General features: G+C 37.0%; 1 protein-coding gene across 2 annotated transcripts in view; it reads left to right on the top strand.

The window, feature by feature from the left end:
* Positions 1-21,561, top strand: part of GLP2R (glucagon like peptide 2 receptor) — a 36,836-nt gene that overhangs the window by 9,737 nt on the left and 5,538 nt on the right. For both annotated transcript variants that reach the window (XM_081936449.1, XM_081936450.1), the window contains 8 exons: positions 3,185-3,275; positions 7,369-7,473; positions 9,155-9,273; positions 12,219-12,325; positions 17,100-17,274; positions 18,581-18,740; positions 19,325-19,385; positions 21,274-21,343. In XM_081936449.1, the coding sequence (XP_081792575.1) occupies positions 3,185-3,275; positions 7,369-7,473; positions 9,155-9,273; positions 12,219-12,325; positions 17,100-17,274; positions 18,581-18,740; positions 19,325-19,385; positions 21,274-21,343 (888 nt within the window). The remainder of the gene's footprint in view (positions 1-3,184; positions 3,276-7,368; positions 7,474-9,154; positions 9,274-12,218; positions 12,326-17,099; positions 17,275-18,580; positions 18,741-19,324; positions 19,386-21,273; positions 21,344-21,561) is intronic.

Genomic DNA, 21,561 nt, shown 5'->3' on the forward strand with positions numbered 1-21,561 from the left:
AGTAGGATAATTTAAGCCTGGTTATTTGTGCCTTGAGTGAGAAACTTTGGGTTGATTGTTTTTGATGATCCATTTGTTTGTTTCCTGGATGTCTACCCAAATCAAGTTCAAAGGCATCAATACTCTTCCTATCTTGCTTCTTCAAAGTCCAGCTTTCCCTTCCATAGTGTCGTAGGGACTACTATGGTTTGCACTATTCTGATCTTTGTAGCTATGGACCCATCACAGCATCTAAATATGTTTTCCAAGAACTTCATCTCGGTTTTACCAGGTGCTAGTCTCCAATACATTTCTTACTTGTTACTTTACTGTTGAATTTTATACAGACTTACTTTTTTTATGCAATGGAGGAAAAGAAAAACTAAATAGGATGTTTAAGTTAAAAGTTAAACATTAAAGATCTATTAACTTTTAATGCAAATTTATAACTGTGTTTGCTGGGTAACTTTAAATGTTATTTATTTAGTTATATAAATTGTAATGTATCAAATTATATATACAAATTAGGATTTTATGTAAATACATAATGATTATAACAATGTAATCATTTTTTTAAAAAATCATTCAAAACTGTTATTTTCCAGCAAAAGTAAAGCAATTGAAAAAGTAAAATAATTTTTTAGGAATAATTTTCGTCAACTTTTAACATTTGCTTGATATGAGAAAGTAACATTTAAATTAAGCAGTTTAGAAAGGAAAATTACTTACCCAAAATTTCTGAGCTTGATGGTTTTTATCTAAAAGTTCAGTGTTTGGTAAGATGTTAGTAAATTTAATTCTGACTTCTCCTCTTGAACATACATCAATTATATTTCTTTCCTTTGTTAATATATTATTTATTCAACTACTTTCAATGTACAAGACGTTGGAAAAGAGAAGCACTTTTGCCATTTCAAACCACCATAAACAACAATTACAAGGAAGCCCATAGAAGCCAATAGGCATGGACAGGCTATTCGCAATATAACTTCAGGATTTAGCAATCAAGTGAAAGTACTCAAATCATACATTAGCTGTAGTTTTGCAGTGCTGATCTTTGTTTATCTTTGTTTTGTTTATCTTTCATGAACTCAGTGTCAATGCTGCTCGTTTGATACCCAAGAAAACCCAACAAAAGGAATTAAATGCTAAGAAATAAGATTTTGATGGGAAGGATTGAGCTTTGGAGGGCCACAAACCATTGTAATATTGAAGATGTTTTTGCTGTCTATATTTGAACTACCTGTATAGTTTTGCTGTAGTATGTTGTGGTTTAGGTAAAATTCCCAGTCTAATTTCTGGTTTATTTTGTCCCCATGGAGAAGTGGTGGAATACGACCGGTACTCCCTAGTACGTGTGTACCGGTGCCTGCTGGGAGCACCAGGTACCGTTCTGGTATGGTGCTCCGGAGGGCCCACCTGCCCGCGCTCCTTACCTGTATTAGAGCCGATCAAGGCTTCTGCACATGCGCACAGAGTGTACAGCACCTGCGCGACTCTCCACCAAGCAACTGGAGCGTCACGGAGCTGTCGCAGAGCATCGCAGGTGGTAAGTTGCATGCGCACGCTGTGCGCATGCATATTGCATGAGTGCATGTGGTGGACGCCCGGCCCCGTTGCACCATACCAGTTGTACCAGGATCCGGAACCACCACTGCCATGGAGTCATGTTATCATATTGGAATCGTCTTATACAAGTAGTAGAGTATATTTTAGTTATTCTTTGTTTAGTAATTATAGCCTATTTGTCTCTGAAAGGATTCTAGGAGGCATACAACATCAGCAAAAAGAAAGCCTACATAAATAAACCAATAAATCAGAACATCAAAATAAATAAAAAATTATTAAACTGCAAGGTGGCCCCCTAGAGTCAATTGGTAGGGTCTGAAAGTACATTTGGAATTAAGACTATTTTAACCTGTTTCTGAAACTGCAGCAGCTGCACATTCTTCAGGGACTGTTGCAGCAAAGGTTTGTCTTCTCAGCCTCACAGTGCAGACTTTACTAAGGAAGGGAAATATCAACAGGCCCCCTCTAGATGACCAGACTGGAATTTGATCGTGCAGGCAATCCTAATTTAATATCCATTCATTCCACAACTCTTCATAGTTGCAATAGCACTTAATGAGAGGCACTTGTGGCTGGCCCTCTGAGTTGTGACTGTCAGTGTCCCTATGGTCGTATGATTGTGATTCAGGTATTCAGTAACCAGCTTGCAATTATCATGTTGCAGCATCCTGGAGTCATGTGATTGGCACTTGTGATCTTCACTGCCAGTTTCTTACAAACAAAGTCAAAGGGGAAGCCTGTGGGAGGTCACAAACAGTGATCACATGACTGTGGGATGCACGACTGTGTGAGATTCAACTAATGATGGGAAATGGAACTGCTAGGTCTGCTGTAATAAGCAGTGTGGTCACCATGACACATTGCTTTACAACCACTTCACTTAGCATCAGAAATATTGTCCAAAACCATAGTTAAGTAAGCAGTACCTATAAAATAATTGACAAATGTGCACAATGTTCTCGACTGGTTTCAGAAACCACTTGTCTATGTAAGTTCTATTTTCTGGGCAGGAAGTGTGCTTTCAAGTCCTGCTTGTGAGCTTCTCAAAAACATCCAGTTCACCACAGAATAAAACAAGAAATAAGTTTGTCACCCCAGTTCTCATTGACGGTGCGCAACAAGTCCCTTGAAGAAAGGTTGGAATGAAATGACATCGGTGGTGTATCAAAGAGCAAACAAATACAGAGGGAGCCACAGAAGTTTAATCTCGTGAGCTGCCTGACCAATGTTATTGACAATGTGTCATCTCAAATTGCATCAGACAGCAAAGAGAGGCATGCTTGAAGTGTCCACATACTGAGGACACTGGCCCATTTAAGCTTAGCCTCTCTACTTTAGCTGTCTCAAACTGTCACATTGTAACATTCTGCTTCATGTCAGATGTTAAAAGTCAGCCATTTTGCTAAACTGCCATAGAATTTAATGGGATATGAAAAGCTTACAGTATGTGTCAAAAATTCACCAGCTGGCAATTAACACGTCCTGCTTACTTCATTGTTAAAAGGTTGCAAGGGTAAACCTTTTCACAGTAGCGGAGTGGACAACTGAAGGTTGTGGTTGTGGGTACTCAAAACTTCATTTAACAAGCAATTGGCAGGATCCTGTCAGAGGCTAAATGTGTTTTCTTTACTTACAGGTCAAAGGAAATTTTGAGCTAACCAAAGCTAAATGGCTTGAGTATAAAGATGAATGTTTGAAGAGACTACAAGAATCTAAAATTAGTACAGGTAAGGCAGAAATCCATCTTCCACCATCTACCACCAGGAACATGAAGAGAACAGCTCTTACATGTCCACACCATGTTCCAGTGGTCTCCACATATTGAGACAATGCACTTCAAAAGTCAATCAGCTGGACCGGGTCTCCAGAGCAAAAATAGAAAAGACAGATTTGTTGTTGTTTTCCTCTTCACCTGCATAGTAAGCGATGCCCTCTTGCTGGAAACATCGACCTTGATATCTTCTGGTGTCTTGGAATTTCTTTCCCTTTTCCCCTGAAAATAAGACCTCCCTGGATTATAAACCCAATCGGGCTTTTGATCACTGTGCTAAAATAAGCTTTCCCCCGAAAATAACCCCTTCCCGAAAATATTGCAACACAGCAGCAGCTATGTTTGCCGCCTCCTGCACCTCAAAAATAATAAGACCTCCCTGAAAATAAGTCCAAGCACTTATTTTGGGGGAGTCAAAAGAAAATAAGACCCTGTCTTATTTTTGGGGGAAACACCGTTGTATGAAAGCAATTGTAAAATACTGTGGTCATTGCCCCATTGCTTCTTAGCTACTTTCAGAGACGGCTTTGCTACTTTGGATGAGCATAGATTTTTCTTTGTTTTTTTCTCTTCACTGTCCAAAGTACATGTGGTGAAAAAAGAACAAGAGGTTGTGGGACTTTTATATTGGCTAGATTTGGGGGGAGTTGGGAGCGGGCCTGTAATAGCAATATGATGAGATGGAATTGATTATAAAGGATACTCAGCTTCATGAGGGAAATAGATCCTGTTTTGGCTTGTAGAAAACGTAACATGAAATAAAAATACTGAAAATAGTTTTTGAAGAATGGAATCACAAAATAGTGGCCATATTATCAACAATGTCATTAATGATATCAGTTACTATCAATGGATTATGTCCAAAAGATGTTACACCAAAAAATATCAAAGGTAGAAGAACTTTAATATGACAAGGTAGAGATAGTATTGAAAATGGACAGGTCAAGAGAATGATTTAGGAAATAATGTGTCACTGGACCTATAGAAGAAATGGGCGGAAGTTTTAAAATTTAAAGGGGAACTACAAATGACAAACCAGGAGAGTGACCTTGATATTTTTTTCCTAATGGATTTACAAAAAGAGGCTTGTGTGATAGGACAAAGAAGAAATTAAAACAAATCAAATCATATGATAATATTTTAAAGAGCTAAAGTTTATGACTGTTAGAAGTAAAAGGTCTCTGGTAATATCTCTACTCCGGAAATATTTTTGGCCAAGTCCTTTCAAATCCAAATCAAATCTTTTCTTGAGAAAAACCAATGTCATTCTGAAAAATAGATATTACCCTTGAAATGCTGTTTTTCTGTGTCAACCAATCCGAAACTGTCCATCTCAAAAGCTCTGTCATTGTGGAGAGATCACTCCATTCCAATCCTCCATCCAATATCAATTTTTCATAACAGAAACCTCCATAAGCCTCTATAAAACAATATTTGCTTCTTATTAAAGGCACAACTTCCTAATATCAAAGTCCTAACCACATGTAGAATAATTTCCAACCCAACAAATTTACCATGGTTATCAGTCAAAACAAATCCTAGTTTTAATTCAGGATAAATATATAAAATAACTTTTCTTTCTCTTGCAACTGCTCAGATAAATTTTTCATCCTGAGTTTTATAAATCTAGCATTTTATATCTTTTTTCTGATATGCATTTCTTGAAAGCAAATGTCTTGGGTTTTTTAAAAATAAGAGTGATTAATTTTTTTTCTATGTTGATGAACATTTCCTCCACTTAAATTTCTTCTAAAACATTTGTAATCCATGATCAGGCCCAAAATTTTAGAAAAGCCAATAAACGTAGCATCTAATTTAGAATTATCTCTTTCAGATTCCTATTCAATCTATTATGATTTTGTGTAACCTCTTCTGATATCTCCATTTGTATTTCCTCCAATTCTTCTTTAAATCTTTCTAGATAATCTCTTTTCTTCTGAACAGCAAACTATCTGCTTGGAAAGTAAAAATCATGCTTTCCAGTCTGGAAGGACCTTTTTCTGCTTTACTCTTACCAGTAAAATTTATGAGCTTCTGCCTCATTATTCTTCTATTCTTGATACAAAAAGTTTGCTAGAGCTAATCCTTTCTATAATATGTTTATCAGAAGGCTCAGCAATTGCTCTACATCTCAAACAAAATTCCTTCACTCTTAATTCCAATAGAACCAAGTTGTCTAATTCTCTTTCTAACTGTCTCTTTAAGTCCTTCTTGCTTTCGAAAATTTCCACTTTGTGTCAGGTGCAAAGATTCAGGATCAAATGTTAAGTTCTAGTCAAACTTACTTATTACTCAAGCCTGTGCAACAGAATCTAGGCAACTAACAATCAGCACTAAACTGGTGCTGGATGAGTGAACAAAAACCAGGGGAGACTAGACTTCGCTCACTTGCGGAAACAGAACAATTCCAGGCTGATTCCTCTCTTGACTCTGCCCTCAGGTTCTGCCTCTTCACTTTGTTATCAATCTGTTTTACTTCTCCAGATTTTTTTTACAGAGTTTTAAATCCTTCTGACTTCTTAATTCATCATTTCCTTCATCTTTATAAATATTTCATTCCATCTCATTTTGAAAGCTTAGTACCAATTAACTTAGTTTCAATTAAGCTGCGAGTTTTGTTTATAAAAGAAAACATAATTATTTTAGATGGAGATTAAATGAAATGTTATTATAAAAAGGAGCAATAGCGAAGAACTGTAAAAAGAAAGTAAAATATTTTTTTTGAAACTAATTTTAAATGAAGGCATTGTTTTAAGAATGGCTTGGATGCAAGTAAAGCTTTTATTAGAGGCTATTTTATATAACATAATGCTGAATTTAAGAAGAACTGCTAGAGAATAGTCCTAATAAAATGGGAAAATAAGCCAGCCTACTTACTTAAAAAACCCAGCTATCTGGAAAAAGTCTAATCTGAGAAAGCTAGAAGGAAAGAGAGGAAGAGGATGACTGGCAGCAAGGTGGATGGATTTAATCACAGTGGCTATGAGTTGGAAGTCCTAAAAGACCAAAGTTAGGGATAGATTGTCATGGAGAACATTCATCTATCTGGTTGCTAGGAATAAAAAAAAAGAGCTGCTTTCATGTTTTCAACCATTACTGATTTCTCTCTTTGTTTCCTTTCATTCATCTTTATATCCTACTGAGATATAACACAAAGTTGTGACCTGGCCAAGGTGATAATTAGCTGAAATATTATTTGTCTGCCTTACCTAAACACTGGTTGTTACTCATTTTTAAATTTTCTGACTAACCTTTTGGCGTCTTGAGATCAGTTTGAATTAATTTCTGTGGTTTATCATATTGTACTTGCTTTACATTGTACTTGCTTTAGTAGGTGGCCAAAGAAATTCTGAAAATGAAAAACAAAGCAAAAAGTCTGTGTATATATAAATAAAGGGATGTGGTTTTTTAAAATGTAACATTCAAAATGTACTGTATATAAATACAAAAAAAAGGATAAAGAAAAGACAAAGAGAGGAAAAGCAAGGAGGGGGATGGAAATTTATTTTACATTTACACTCCCATGCCGTTTAAATTTATTTGTCATGGTTACAATCAAACAATTTGTATTTATATTTATTTGGGTTGGTCTTGATATTGTTAGTTTAATAAGCTGTGTCCTAAACAAAATTACCATTTCTATCTACCTGGAATCTCAGCCAACTATGTTGGCTTGCAATATGGTGCCATGTTAGTGTTAAAACAGTAACAGAATAAGTTTGTGATAAAGAAATAAAAAGTGAAATGGCTTCATTTAAAAATTGGCTTGTTATCAACAATATCTGTTTGGTTTATGAAAGAAAAATAAGTTGGTAACTGGTATTCTTAATTTGCTACTTATGGTCAGCATTTAAACCTATTTTCAGAAAGGTACTGTGGCTTGGTTACAAATAGTAATTTTATGTTCACACTAACTAACAAATATGCAAAGTTACATATTGCTAACGTAATTACTGTAGAGCTTAGTTTAGTGATACTGCATTCCTTGATGATCAATTTCTTGTAACGTTTTGTTACCTTTCAAAAATATTCTCTTACTTTCTTCACAGGAATATATTGTAATGGAAGTTTTGATCAGTTTGCTTGCTGGCCTCATTCACCACCAGGAAATGTCTCAGTTGCTTGTCCATCTTATTTACCGTGGCTTAAAAATGGTAATGCAAACTTGGAAACTGCGAAATTGTAATACACTATATAATTTTCTTTCCCTTTTGGAGTTTCATATTGAGTACACCATGACCTAAAATAAAATTATTCTGTGCTAATAGTATCTGATAGCTTTTGGAAAAATAACTAAATTACAATCAGATTCTGCTATCATCAGTACAGAGTATAGTAATTATAAAAGTAGTGGTATTAAGATCTGGAACTTGATTACCTTCCTACATTTGCAACAGTCCCTGAAACTGAACATCTAAGCTTGGGAGGGGGCACCTCTAACTTTCCAGATGTCCTGAATTGCAGTTCCTGTCATCTTTTACCACTAAGCCTGCTAGCAAAATTGGGTGCAGTTCAGCAGTCTTTGGAAGTAAGCTAAAGGTAAAGGTTCCCCTCACACATATGTGCTAGTCATTCCCAACTCATCTCCATTTCAAAGCCGAAGAGCCAGCATTGTCCGAAGATTACTCCGTTGTCATATGGCCGGCATGACTAAATGCTGAAGGTGCATGGAACGCTGTTACCTTCCCACCAATGGTGGTTGCTATTTTTTCTACTTGCATTTTTACATGCTTTCGAACTGCTAAGTTGGCAGAAGCTGGGACAAGTAACAGGAGCTCACTCCATTATGCGGCACTAGGGATTCGAACCTCCAAACTGCCGACCTTTCTGATTGACAAGCTCAGAGTCTAAGTCCTTTTGGAAGTACTGTACCCATAACTATTGCAATTGGATTGATTGTGTCATTTCTTAGCAGGTGTAAAGATATGGTATGGCATTCTACTATTATATTTGTATGTCTATGCCAGTGCAAAGTTTTTTCTATGCAGAACCAGTAGTTCTGTGTGCTTAACATCACAAATCTGGAGTGATTTTCTTAGGATATTAGCTAATGCTTAACATAACCAAATGGGAAGACATCCCACACACCCCAGAAGCAGAATACAAGATTGATGTATTCACATTTTTATTTCTAGCCAAAGGGAACATAAATAGCAGAACTAGAAAGACTTCTGTTGGCTAAATGAAAGATCAGTTGGCTTTGTTTATATAAGAATGATCATTACAAAATGATTGCGACAGTAACTGATAGAAGCAACATAAAACAATCTAAAAATCATGGAAAATGGGGGGGGGGTGTTCATATGTCTTCAAATATAGTTGTTTTTGGCTAGAACTGTTCATGATCAATCATGCTTAGGAAAGAGATACATCTGAAGGAAGGATGGATGCCTTAAATTACCCATGGAAGATACATCAAAAGACAGTAGAGATGGAGAGCTCCCTTTTGACCAGAAATCTATTTCCATAGAAAAAGACCCCAATTATGTTGAATTAATTAATGCTTTGTAACCTCAAGTGCAATTCATTTAAAGCATGACAAAGATATTAAAAGTTATTTAAAGAAACACAGTCTTATCCCGCGGGTTTAGGCTTTTAAAAAGATTTAAAAATAGGGAATTGTGCAGCTTTGGCAGTGTTAGTCCACGGAGAAATATTAAGCTTTTTACAGTTACCTCCCTAATAAACAAGCATTAGAAAGAGCTGCCCCACAGTAAGCCAAGTCTCCTTTTTTTGGTCTTTCCATGCATGGGATGAAAGGGTGACAGCAATAAACCAGGGCTGAAAAATGAAATGCATGGCTTGACCTTTGAGCTTGTGTCTGTTTACTTTTAGGAAGTGCAAGGAACGTATACAGAGTCTGCTTGGACCAAGGGATTTGGCAAAAGATTGAAAATACAACAGAGGTTTGGAGTGATCGTTCGGAATGCCTTGAGAATCATTTCAAAGTAAAAGTGAGCAGAGTCATCTTTTGTGGGAGACCCATTCACTCTTTAATCTTCTCTGGGAATCCTCTTTTGGCCTACTGGGTATCTACTTTTGACCTACTGAATATAGATTAGGTGAAAATTGGCTTAATGCCAGTAACTGTGAGAAGGACCTTGGAGTCCTAGTGGACAGTCCCTTACAAATGAGCTAACAGTGTGCGGCAGCAGCCAAAAAAAGCCAATGCAATCCTGGGCTGCATTCATAAAAAGATAAAATCAAGATCAAGCAAAATTCTACTATTGCTCTACAAGACCTTAGTAAGACCACACTTGAAATATTGCATCCAGTTTTGGTTGCCATAATACAAAAAAGATGCTGAGACTCTGGAGAAGAGCTACAAAAAATGATTAGGGGGCTGGAGGCTAAAACATACAAAGAATGGTTACATTGGATATGAATGAAAAGAAGGACTGGGGGAAGGGATGTGATAGCACTGTTCCAATATTTGAGGGACTCCTACCAAAACGAAGGGTCTGTGTGTGTGTGTGTGTCAAACTATTTTCCAAAGCACCAAAAGGCAAGACAAGAAACAATGGTTGGAAAGAAACCAAGGACAGAATCGACCTAGAACTAAGAAGACATTTCCTAACAGTGAAAGTAATTGGAATAGCTCGCTCGATCACTGAAGGCCTTTAAAATGAGACTGGACAACCATTTGTCTGAAACAATATAGGGTCTCCTGCTCAAGCAGGGGGCTGGACAAGAAGAACTCTAAGGTCCCTTCCAACTCTATTATTCTATGTTCTCTCTTATTTGGTACTTTTGATTACAGCTCACCTGTGGTGCAACTTACCTTGCATGAAAATGGGGAGCAGAAAAGAGGGTTAGCATGATTTAGACTGGAGGCTTAAAGGAGTCCCTCACCCTGTCTCCTTTGGGATACCAGACTACAGAGTTTATTCAAAAGAAGCGCACCAAACTAATCTGAGAGATAAGCCATAAATACACGGAGCAAGATTCCACATTTGATTTAGTTTCCTTATTGACTACACAGCCTCCTTTGAGAATTTGCATACTGGGTTTCTACACCCCAAAGAACCCTAACTTGTAATGATTTTTTTCAAGATGAGTTCAGAAGTACAGTTTTAACAATGTTATGGCTCCCAGGTATAAAATATAGAAACATTCAGGAACATGCACAATGTTTAGATAGCACATATGATCTATTTTCCACAATGGTCCTATATAAAGAAGAAGGGAAGGGAAGTCAATACAGAATGGAGGTTTGGCTAATAAAACAAAATAAAGAAATGTCTCTTACAGAAAGAAAGAAAGAAAGAAAGAAAGAAAGAAAGAAAGAAAGAAAGAAAGAAAGAAAGAAAGAGGGAGGGAGGGAGGGAGGGAGGGAGGGAAGGAAGAAAGGAAGGAAGGAAGGAAGGAAGGAAGGAAGGAAAGAAAGAAAGAAAGAAAGAAAGAAAGAAAGAAAGAAAGAAAGAAGAAAGAAAGGAGAGAGAGAGAGAGAATATTGTGCCTTTTTATGATGGAGAATTTTTCTTTTGGTAGCAACACCATAATTCTTACTTCCAGCCATTACAATTTTTTTGCACAGCACATTTTAATGCCTTCTCCACTGCAGTTATGAATGGCAGATATAATAGAATCCCTCTAGTACTTAAATAATGTCCTTGTTCCTCTGGTGAACCTGAAACTCTAGAACATGTTTTCATAAAGCATAAATTATATGTGCAACTGCATTTTCAATTAATGTGTCCTTGAATGGAAAGAATGCCTAGCCAGGCTGAAGTTTTCTACAATGACAGACATTCTAAAATCACATTTTTAATTGCTAGGTTTTGTGCCCTAGCCATAAAACTGCATCACATCCCGTTTTGTTAATAGAACTACACCATGTGTTAAAGTATTAAAATATTATTATATTTTGGGATTATATTTAGGTTGTTTTAACTTATGTTTACAATGGTTTTGACCATCATAAAGATTAATTGACTACTATTAGCTCCTGTTTTTGAGTTTCCTCTGTCCTGGCACTTTGGAGCTGTCACTGGAGAAGCAATAATCAAATATAGAATTATGTTTCAAGTACGGACTGCTAAGTGTTTCTCTAAATATGGCATAAAGTGGGTGGTTATCTCCTTGTTTGTTGCATTAGGCAATCAGATTTGTTTCTTAATATGATACCTCTGATTGCTTTCTTTTTTTAAAAGGAAAATCCTTTTAGGAGAAAAGCTGAAGAATTAAAAAAGATAGAGTGATAGAGGAAATGGACTCAAAATGATTTGCAATAAGGGTAATAAACCAGAGGTATTGCAGCTGAAATTTCTGATGATCTTCAAGGAAAGGGCCGAGTATAAGACGCATCAAGATTTTGAAGAAGCAAATTTTAAAAAAAGGTTTTGCACTCTGCAACTTCCCCAAAATGGCCCATTTTTCACGTTTTTTTGACCAAAAAAGGCATGCATAGCCTTTAGGAGGCTTGTAGAGTGCTCCTGGGGGCTGGGGTGGAAATGAGCAAAAAACGGCCTGTTTTTTGTGAAAATGGGCCTGTTTATTGTCAAAAAAATGGGCTTGCATAGCAATTATGAGGCTTATAGAGTGCCCCTGGGGGCTGGGGAGAAAAAATGAGCAAAAAACGGCCCATTTCCCCCCACATTTCTGCCTTTCCAGCCCCCAGAAGCACTCTATAAGCCTCCTAAATGCTATGCACGGTAGATGGGTAGTTAAGAATTTTGATATATGGTTGGATGGATGGATGGATGGATGGATGGATGATATCCAGGGTATGAGTGATGGTACTCACTGGTGTAGTTTGACCAAGGATGCCTAAAATTCTGCAGTCAGCTGTATGTGTCAACATAGTAGTAGCAGTTAGGCACATAACTGATATTTATGAATTTACCTCCCTCAGGAAAACTTGACTACATTAAGTATGTTGTTTCTTTGTTGTTTTCAGACAGAAGATCTTACATTGTTTATGGTGTTTGAAAAACTTTCCACTGTGGGATATTCTATTTCTCTTGTTTCCCTTGTCTTAGCACTCTTCATTCTGCTGTTATTTAGGTCAGTATAACCATTTTCTTTTTCAGTAGAATATGGTCTGTTTAAACTATTCATTAGAATATTTGATTTATTTGATTTATGCATCACCACATATGTTAGAACAGAGAAGGAGATGATGTCAGACCTTCCCAAAGGATTTCCCTTGATCACAGACTATGAAATATACAAAGAGGTAAAAAATGTCTTCCTACAACGGCCAAATTAGATATTAACAAAGGAAAAATAGATGAGGGAACCTTTCAGGAAGAAGTTGGGGAGGGTCAGAGGAATGAAATACAAAATTATAGATTTTACTCGAACAATGAAATAATGTTTTTCATCTCTTGCCTTAGTATAATAATTTGTTTTTGATGACTGTCAATAACATATCAAATATTTAAAATATTTGAAATATATCTTATCCTAGCATATTTACCCTGTCACCCAAAATTTTTGGCCAAAAGTATTTGCATTAGAATTAAATCATCCTTCCTCAAATAAGTCTGTGACAATCATGACTAGCTTGGAAATGTCAATCATAGAGAACCAACACTGAAATTAAAGGAATAGCTGAGTAACCACTGCATTTGATTATTTGTTTATTTAGTAGCCCTCGTGATGCAGTGGTTAGAATGCAGTACTAACTCTGCTCACAGCCTGAGTTCAATCCTGTTTGACTCAGCCTTCCATCCTTCTAACATTGACAAAATGAGGACCCAGATTGTTGAGGGCAATATGCAAATAATGCTGACTCTGTAAACCACTAAGAGAGTGTGGTAAAGCTCTATGGCATGGTATATAAGTCTAAGTGCTATGGTTATTACTATTACTGCAAACAAATATTTACTACCAAGCCAGCCTCACATATTCTCAGGTTTGAAGACCTAGAATGGAATTGTCTTAGCAGCTCAGCTTAAATACAAGTGAACAACCTTACCATGAGTTCAAGAGGGAAGATTGTTAGTAAAATCCATATGTAAATGGAACAATGGGATTCCTAAATTACAATTAAAATTTTACTACCAAGAATAGGACAGTACAGATTGTAATGAGATGAAAGGAGAGGAAAGAACCCAAACTCTCTCAAATCATTTTGACTGAACAGAATTATAACTGACCATGGAAAAACATCCGGAACCTCATGTACTTGGTTCAGTTCCATTGCAATTTGCATTGTATGATTTTATGTTCACACATAAAAGCAATGAAATATATCAACTACTGAGCTTGAGAAAGAAGAATAACCAGCAGAATTTTGCCTAAAAGATTTAATATGCTTACTTGATGGCAAGAACATTATTCTTTTTTTAAAAAATGAACTTTGACTGTGCTAAATATTACAGTGATGTGTTGAGTACCCCTTCACAAAGTCATCAAAGATTCATGTTGTGTTTGACGTATGCTACATCATATCAGTAATGAACCAAGTAATAACAGGCACATAATACAAGAGTAACATTAATAAGCTGATGCAAGATAAAGTTGTAGCAAAGACTTTAACGAGAAGCCACTTAATGTAACGAAGTGTATAGTCTGGAGAATAGGAATGGAAAGAACAGGAAAAATGAAAAGAAATCTTAATAGTTCCATATGGGGATTGTTTGTTTTGATACCTTTGAACCAATCTTGATTCCTGCTGCTACGTAAAAAAAGGTCCCTGCAGTTTTCTTTGCAATATTTTCAGAAGTAGTTTGCTCTTGCTTTTTTCCTGGGTCTGGGACAGAGAAACTGGTCCAAGGTCACACAGCTGCCTAAGACATGACTAAAACTTATGGTTTCCATCTTTTTAGCCTGGTGCCTTTAATCATTATGCCAAACTGGCTCTCATATGACAAAAAATAAGGCAGTTTTGTACAGGTGTGGCTTAATAAAAATATGCCATGGAATGGAGTCTTCAACTTTTTTCCAATGCTTATTTCTAACTTTGTACTTCAATCTGTTCTTCAGTGTTGCGTGGCAGTTGTTGTTTTTCATCATTGTAGAGTTTTAGTTATTCCAAAGTTTATTATATAAACATGGCTATATAATTCATGAAGAGTACAGCAATCATTTCGTTTTAAAGGGCCAAGTATTTGGAAGGAAATGGGCTGTCTTGTAAAGATTGTTTATGATCCTTGGTTAGATAGCAGACAAATAAGGAGAATGCTTCAAAGATGCAGAAACAAGACAAACATCGTTTTTTTTCTATGCATGATCTACAGTTTAGGCACATTTTGTTGTATCTGTTTCATTGATGCTCCACAAAATATGCCAATTCCTGGTGGATCATTTCTAGTCAACATAACTCCCCTTGAGTTCTAATTAGGGAAAGGTATTAACCTTCATCCCAGACTATTAAATCATTTCTGAGTTTTGACTTTTACACAATTTCATTTTTGCTGACGTGTTACTTATAGAAATCACAGCTATTTATTGCAAACATGTCATGGGAATGGAAAGCATATTCTCAGATTAAAATAGCAATAGAAGTAGCACTTAGACTTATATACTGCTTTACAGTGATTTTCCAGCCCTCTCTAAGCAGTTTTACAGAAGCAGCCTATTGCTCCCAACAATTTGGGTCCTCATTTTGCCCACCTTGGGAGGACGGAAGGCTGAGTCAACCTTGAGCCTGGTGAGATTTGAACTGCCAAATTGCAGGCAGCCAGCAGTCAGCAGAAGGAGCCTGCACTTTAACCATTGTTCCAGTAGTGCACTCTAACCACTGCGCCAATGTACAAATGATCACTCCCGTAGTTGGATTTTATAATATGAAGGTTACATAAGGATATTTTCATAAACATCTAAAATATCCTTATTTGTTAGTATTTAGTATTGCATTATCTTTTAGTACTAGACCAAGCTTCCATTTCCCTGTGCAATTTATTTATTTTTTGCTCTGAATTGGGCTAGCCTTAAAGTGAAAAGATCCAGAACCAAGGAACAAATGTAATGTTTAATGTTACTAAACTCTTGTAGACTTTTGTTGTGATGAGTGGTGAGTGGTGAGCGGTGATAAATTTGATTCCACCTGCAACCCTTGTTACTCTGATTTTGCTCAGTCCTGCTCAGTTTTATATATCTGCATGCATTTCTTTTTTTCTATTTTTTTAAAAAACTGAATTAGAATTTTAAAATACTGCAACGTTGACATTTCAATTGCAGTCATCAACATTATTACACTCTCAGCTAAACAGCTATATTTTCCTTTGCTCTGCTCAGACTAGAAGAACATTTTCCAGTACATAAGCAGTAGCAGGAACGTCTTGCAAATAATAATTCTTTTGTTTTAAATCAACATTTATTCTTGCTATGCATAAGGCAACACAGGTCCTCAGGAGATGAATGAGATGCATAATGAAGTCACCCACAGTCTAGCAAATTATATCTGAACCATTCCTCTATAAGGACTCTTCCAGAATACAGTACATTAATTTGTCTTAATTGACCTCTGGAATCTGGTTATGTTGCAAATAAGAGCTTTCATTTGTCAAACGCAGGAATATTAATGTGATTATATTATGATAGGAGGTCTCAAGTAGTGCTAAAAGTCTGAGCTTTTTGAAGTGATGCTTTCATTCCCCCTCCCCCCTCCCCTTTAAAATGTCTGAACCCTCACAATCCTTCCTGTACTGGAAGCACACAAGAGAGGAACGCAATAAAGAAAGTTTGAGCAGGCAGGGACAGGATTATGAACATCTGAGTAGAGGTAGTCCTTGACTTACGACCCCAACTGAGCCCAAATTTATGTTTTTAAGTGATACATTTGTTAAGTGAGTTTTGCCCCATTTTACGACCTTTCCTGCCACACTTATTAAGTGAATCACTGCAATTGTTAAATTAGTAACACCATAGTTAAGTAAATATGACTTCCCCATTGACCTTGCTTGTCGGAAGGCCACAAAAGCTGATCACATGACCCCAGGACACTGCAAACGTCATAAATATGAGTCCGTTGCCAAGCATCTGAATTCTGATCACATGATCATGGGAATGCTGCAATGATCATAAATGTGAAAAATGGTCACAAGTCACTTTTTTTCAGCACTGTTGTAACTTCAAATGGTCACTAAAAGAACTGTTGCAAGTCAATCACTACCTGTACATCCTATCATGATCTGATCACCTTATGGAGGGAACGGTGTACTATGGGATCCTTTGTAATAGAACCTTTGAACAGAAGTTAATTTGTGCAATAACTGGGGGGAAAATGATTATGTTGGGAGGAGGACGCAACATCAGAAGAATAAAAGCTTCTCATCCAAATGCAGTGAAAGCTCACTGGGGGTTTTGAGCGCTCCTAATGTTTGGAAATTGAAAGTTGAAAAATTTGACACACCTGAGCTATGGCATCATAGACAGTTTCACCTGCCACACAACTAGCTAAGCCGGGTGTCAGCAACCCGTGGCTCCAGAGCCACATGCGGCTCTTTCATCCCTCTGCTGCGGCTCCCTGTTGAGTGATCCCACCACATTTCCCACAGAAAAGAAAACACCAGGAGTCACAAAACCTGGGTAGGTTGACTGGGGAGTCATGTGACGGGGTGGGAGTGAGTGATGTTGAGTTGGCCATGAGCACCCAGGTTTTGTTGGTCCCAGTGTTTTTATTTATTTTATGGGAAATGGGTCCAAATGGCTCTTTGGGTGTTTAAGGTTGCAGACCCCTGATCCAGTAACACTCTTCATGGTCAGGCCACCCTCATCCCCAAAGAAGAGTATAACTTCCCACTCTCATCAGGAAAAGAACACGCTCTTCTGATAAAACTATAACAAACTTTGCCATGTTCTTATAGATTGTGCTTCTCTTCCCCTTCAGGAAACTGCATTGCACGAGAAACTACATCCATATGAATCTCTTTGCTTCGTTTATCCTCCGAGCTGCAGGAGTTCTAATAAAAGACAGCATAACACGCAGTACTTACAAGTTTCTTTCTTCAGAGTCAGAAAGGCCAGCTGATGAAAGTGGATGGATTTCTTCCTTGAGTCCAGAGGTATTGCAGCAGGCACTCTCTCGGTGTTCACATTAAGTGACCGAAGCAGCAAGAGTGATGTCTGTTGTTGCCCACATCTATTTTTAAATTCAGAAACAGTAATAGTTGCAGGGTTATATTTTCTGACTACATTCATCCATAGCGTTTATATGATGCTCATCCCTTGTTTACTGCCTGAGATCTAATAGCTAATTTTAAGCAACAATAATTGATGCACAAAGGCAAGGTCAGAAAGCAGATCAAAATTGTTTTTGTCTGCATATATTGTTTATTGGCTACTATTCTGTGAACTCTCAGAAAAACTAGCAATAGCCGTAGCACCTAGACGTATACACTTATTTACAGTGCTTTACAGCCCTTTCTAAGTGGTTTTACAGAGTCAGTATACTGCCCTGGGGTGGGTTCCGGCTGCTGCTACTGCTGGTTTGCTCAGGGGTGCACTGCGTGTGTGCTTGATGCGTGTGCTTGATGCACACATGCACAGTACTAAAAATCCTTCTGCACATGTGCAGAAGCAAAAAACAAGATGGTGCTGCCTATGGTGCCACTGAGAGAACTGGTTTGGGGGCATGGCAGGCCGAGTTACTACCTACTCAGCCAAACCGGTCCAAACCGCTAGGAACTCACCTCTGATATTGCCTCTCATTTTACTGACCTCAGAAGGATGGAAGCAGGGGTGGGATTCTACCAGTTTGGACCAGTTCGGGTGAACCGGTAGCTTCGAAGATCAGCTGGGTGTGAACTAGTTCGTTCCCACTAGCAAGTGGGCCTGCCCCCCCCCCCATGCCTTACCTACCTTTATCTTCTTAGCTGAGTTGCGCTTAGCTGAGTGGATTTCTCTGACTCAGCTGTTTTCCTTCCCAAGCAGTAATTCGGAAGGTAAGTCTTCTCTAAACTGCGCACTCAGAGAATCAGTTGTTTAACGGGTAGGATCCCATCCCTTGAGCCAGTGAGAATTGAGAATTGCTGGCAGTCGGCAGAATTAGCCTGCAATAGAGCACTCTAACCACTGCGGCACCACAGCACAATAAATTAAAACATGATATCCCAAAACGGGGAAGTTTAAAAGAAGGGAGAAAGAAAGAGGAACAAAATTCAAACACTAAACTTCTGTATGAGTTTTCAACAGCCCTGCTTAGTATCAGCAACTCTTTTCCCCATGGACTTGAAATGTAATGTCTGACCAATTGTTTCCAGGGAAGTAGCATATATTCCTGAAGCCAATAAACTCAAGGGCAAAATAATTCAACTCCTACTGGAATGCTGCACAGTGTTATTAATTCTTCTTTTTGTCTCATTTTTGCAGAAACTAGCCTTATGCAAGATGGGCCCTCTTTTCATGCAATATGTTGTTGGAGCAAATTCTTACTGGCTTTTAGTGGAAGGAATTTACCTCTACAGGTTATTAGTAGCTACTGTGCTGTTTGAGAAACATCAGCTGCTGAGATACATCTTCATTGGATGGGGTAAGCTTGGATTTTTCCAAGGAGAAGATATAGACTGATAGATTTACATCTTTCAGTCAGTTTCATGATTGGTTCAGCTATTCAGCTGGGATGAGTCAAAACTAACCTTTAGTTTATTACCTGTTTATTATCCTGTTGATAATATTTCAGTCAGCATAGGAAGCTAAACTTGCTGTATATTTTTACATCAAATTATTAGGTAAATGCAAGTCTTAAAAGTTTGCTGCTGCCATTATTTGCTTGGAGACTTTCAAAGCACATGCAAACCAGAAGGCAAATGTCTATGAACATATTTGTTGAATGGGGTGGGGGAGGTTTACAAGGAACAAACTCTAAAGAAAACAAAATTATTGAGACCATTAGCCTTTTCTTTATTTACATAACTAGTGATAATTCCCATATATCAGCTATCCTTGTTATATTGATTTAATAATATATTAGACTGTGAAATTTGTAAAAAAATAGAAGGCCATTCTAACCAATCAAACTAGAAGAAATGCTTTTAACTCAAAACACTTGATATGGTCAGAAATCATATTAAGCCTTGTCATATAAGAATATCCACCTCTTGTTTTTCCTTTCAGGTTTTCCAATTTTGTTTGTAGCTCCTTGGGGAATACTAAAATACCAATTGGAGCATAACGTGTAAGTTAATGCCTTAAATATTCCCTTAATCGGTTTCATTGTTTCTATTCTTGTCTTTTTTGTGCCAATAGAAAAAGAGCCTTTTGTTTATTTTTCCACAATGTTTAGATTAAAGATGAGCAACCATTTGTTGTGGCGGCTGCATTGCTAGGCAATAAGAAAATTTTTTTGCAGCCTCCTAAACACATTCTTAAAAATATATCAACTAGAAAGTTTAGAATGCAGCAAAAATCACTTTTATGGCCTTCTCCAGATTGAAAGAGGAGCAGAAAAAGGGACAGAAGAGAAGAAACAGCAAGAAAGGACAGAAATTTTCATCATGTTAAAACAGAAATCAGATTGCAAATATGTATACAAGCACTGACACAAAGATATGTTGGGCTGTGAATAATCCTAAACAAATGGCAAGGCATTGAGATTAGAGTCAATGCATGTTTATCCAGCCAAACAACAGACTACTGGGCTTTGGCCATACTTAGAGTTGGGCTGGAACACCAAATGTGATAAGATAATTCTTGTGAATGATAAAGAAGGGAAACATGTAATCAACAGCTCTTAGACTCTTCATTCTTAATGTTAAACCAGTCTGGACTCCCGGGATAGGCAACGTTTGGTACTCCAGATATTGTGAACATCCAACATCCCATGGAAATATGGGTGATGGTGAAAAATGTGGGGAATTGCAATTCAGTATCATCCAGAGATAGAAGATTGTGTGCTTGTGTCCTTTACTAAGAAATTAAGAATGTAATTCTGTACTGTTCTTATCTGGAAGTAGACTCCATTGCAGTTGCAATTTGCTTATTTGTAAGTAAGCATTATGGGATCTTAAAGTTTAGAATGATACCCAATGGGACAAATATTTTTTAAAAAAATATTATTATTATTATTCACTCAATCTATTGGCAATCTCCATTCCCATTATAAATAAGAAATTATGTTATAATCTGCTACAACCGAAACCATCAGAGATGTTTTTTAAAGGCTAAAAAAAGGGAGGGTAAAATTTGGGATTTACATAATAACAGAATGAGAGTTGGAAGGGACCTTGGAGGTCTTCTAGTCCAACCTCTTGCTTAGATAGGAAACCTTATACCATTTCATACAAATTTATTTTCTAATCTCTTCTTGAAAACTTCCAGTGGATTATTTGTTAAAAAGCAAGAAAGGTTAGTGTTGGTTCAATTCTTCCTTCCAAAATCCCTTGCATATCAAGTTTAGTTTTAATTTCTAAAGTGTTGCAGAACTGAGAACAAGTTTTGAGTCTAAAATGATCCAAAGATATACCTTATTTATATTATCATCCTTTGTGAAGACTAGTGATATAAAAATCTGGATGACACTTTTTATACTATGCCACAAAAAAATTGTCATGAAATGGAGATCAGTGCATTGCTGGGTTCTGAATATTTTGAAGAACTCCTGACTCCTCTTCTTCTTCCTATTGATCCTCTGGTCCATAACACTATATTCCTTTTCACCAGAAGAGTGACGGATGGCTATCACATTCTGAATCAGGTGTCAGAGATTCAGAATAATTTCTAACAAGTGATTCTAGTTCCATCCCTCTCTACAATGAATAAATTAGTTCAATTTCAGAGGTTCTGAAGAAATCTCAAGAGGAAGGCTGGAGAGCTAAATTTTGTTTAAAATTGTGGTGGGCCATCTATTCAATGGATTATTTTCCCAGAGAACAAAACATAAGGTCTTGGGAAGCGATGAGAGATCTTGCATATAACCGTAGTTCTGCTGATCTTCCTTGAAACTTTTAACTCATATGAGTCTTGATACGATTCTATAATTCATCTTGAGTTTTAAAAACAATAATAACAAACATGGTTTATTGTTTGTTATTACATGAAATAATAAAATGTTATTTGTTTTCTAGATGCTGGTCAACAAATGAGAACATGATAGTCTGGTGGATCATTCGAGGACCCATATTATTTTCCATTGTTGTAAGGATCACTTGTTTGCAAATCATAAGTAACATCAGGTCATCAGTTCACATACAGGCCCTCCATTTACATAGAGTTGCCTTTTCAATGTAAGAAAGACATGAAGAATTCCTATTGTCCTGCTATCAGGTCTTAGGTAGCAAATATGTAGTTCAAAAGACTGTAGATATTTGAAAATATTATATCTTGTGTCAATGTGAAGTTGTAATTACTCCTTA

The sequence above is a fragment of the Natrix helvetica genome, assembly GCF_964273705.1.
Source record: "Natrix helvetica genome assembly, chromosome: 1".
Lineage (NCBI taxonomy): Eukaryota > Metazoa > Chordata > Lepidosauria > Squamata > Natricidae > Natrix > Natrix helvetica.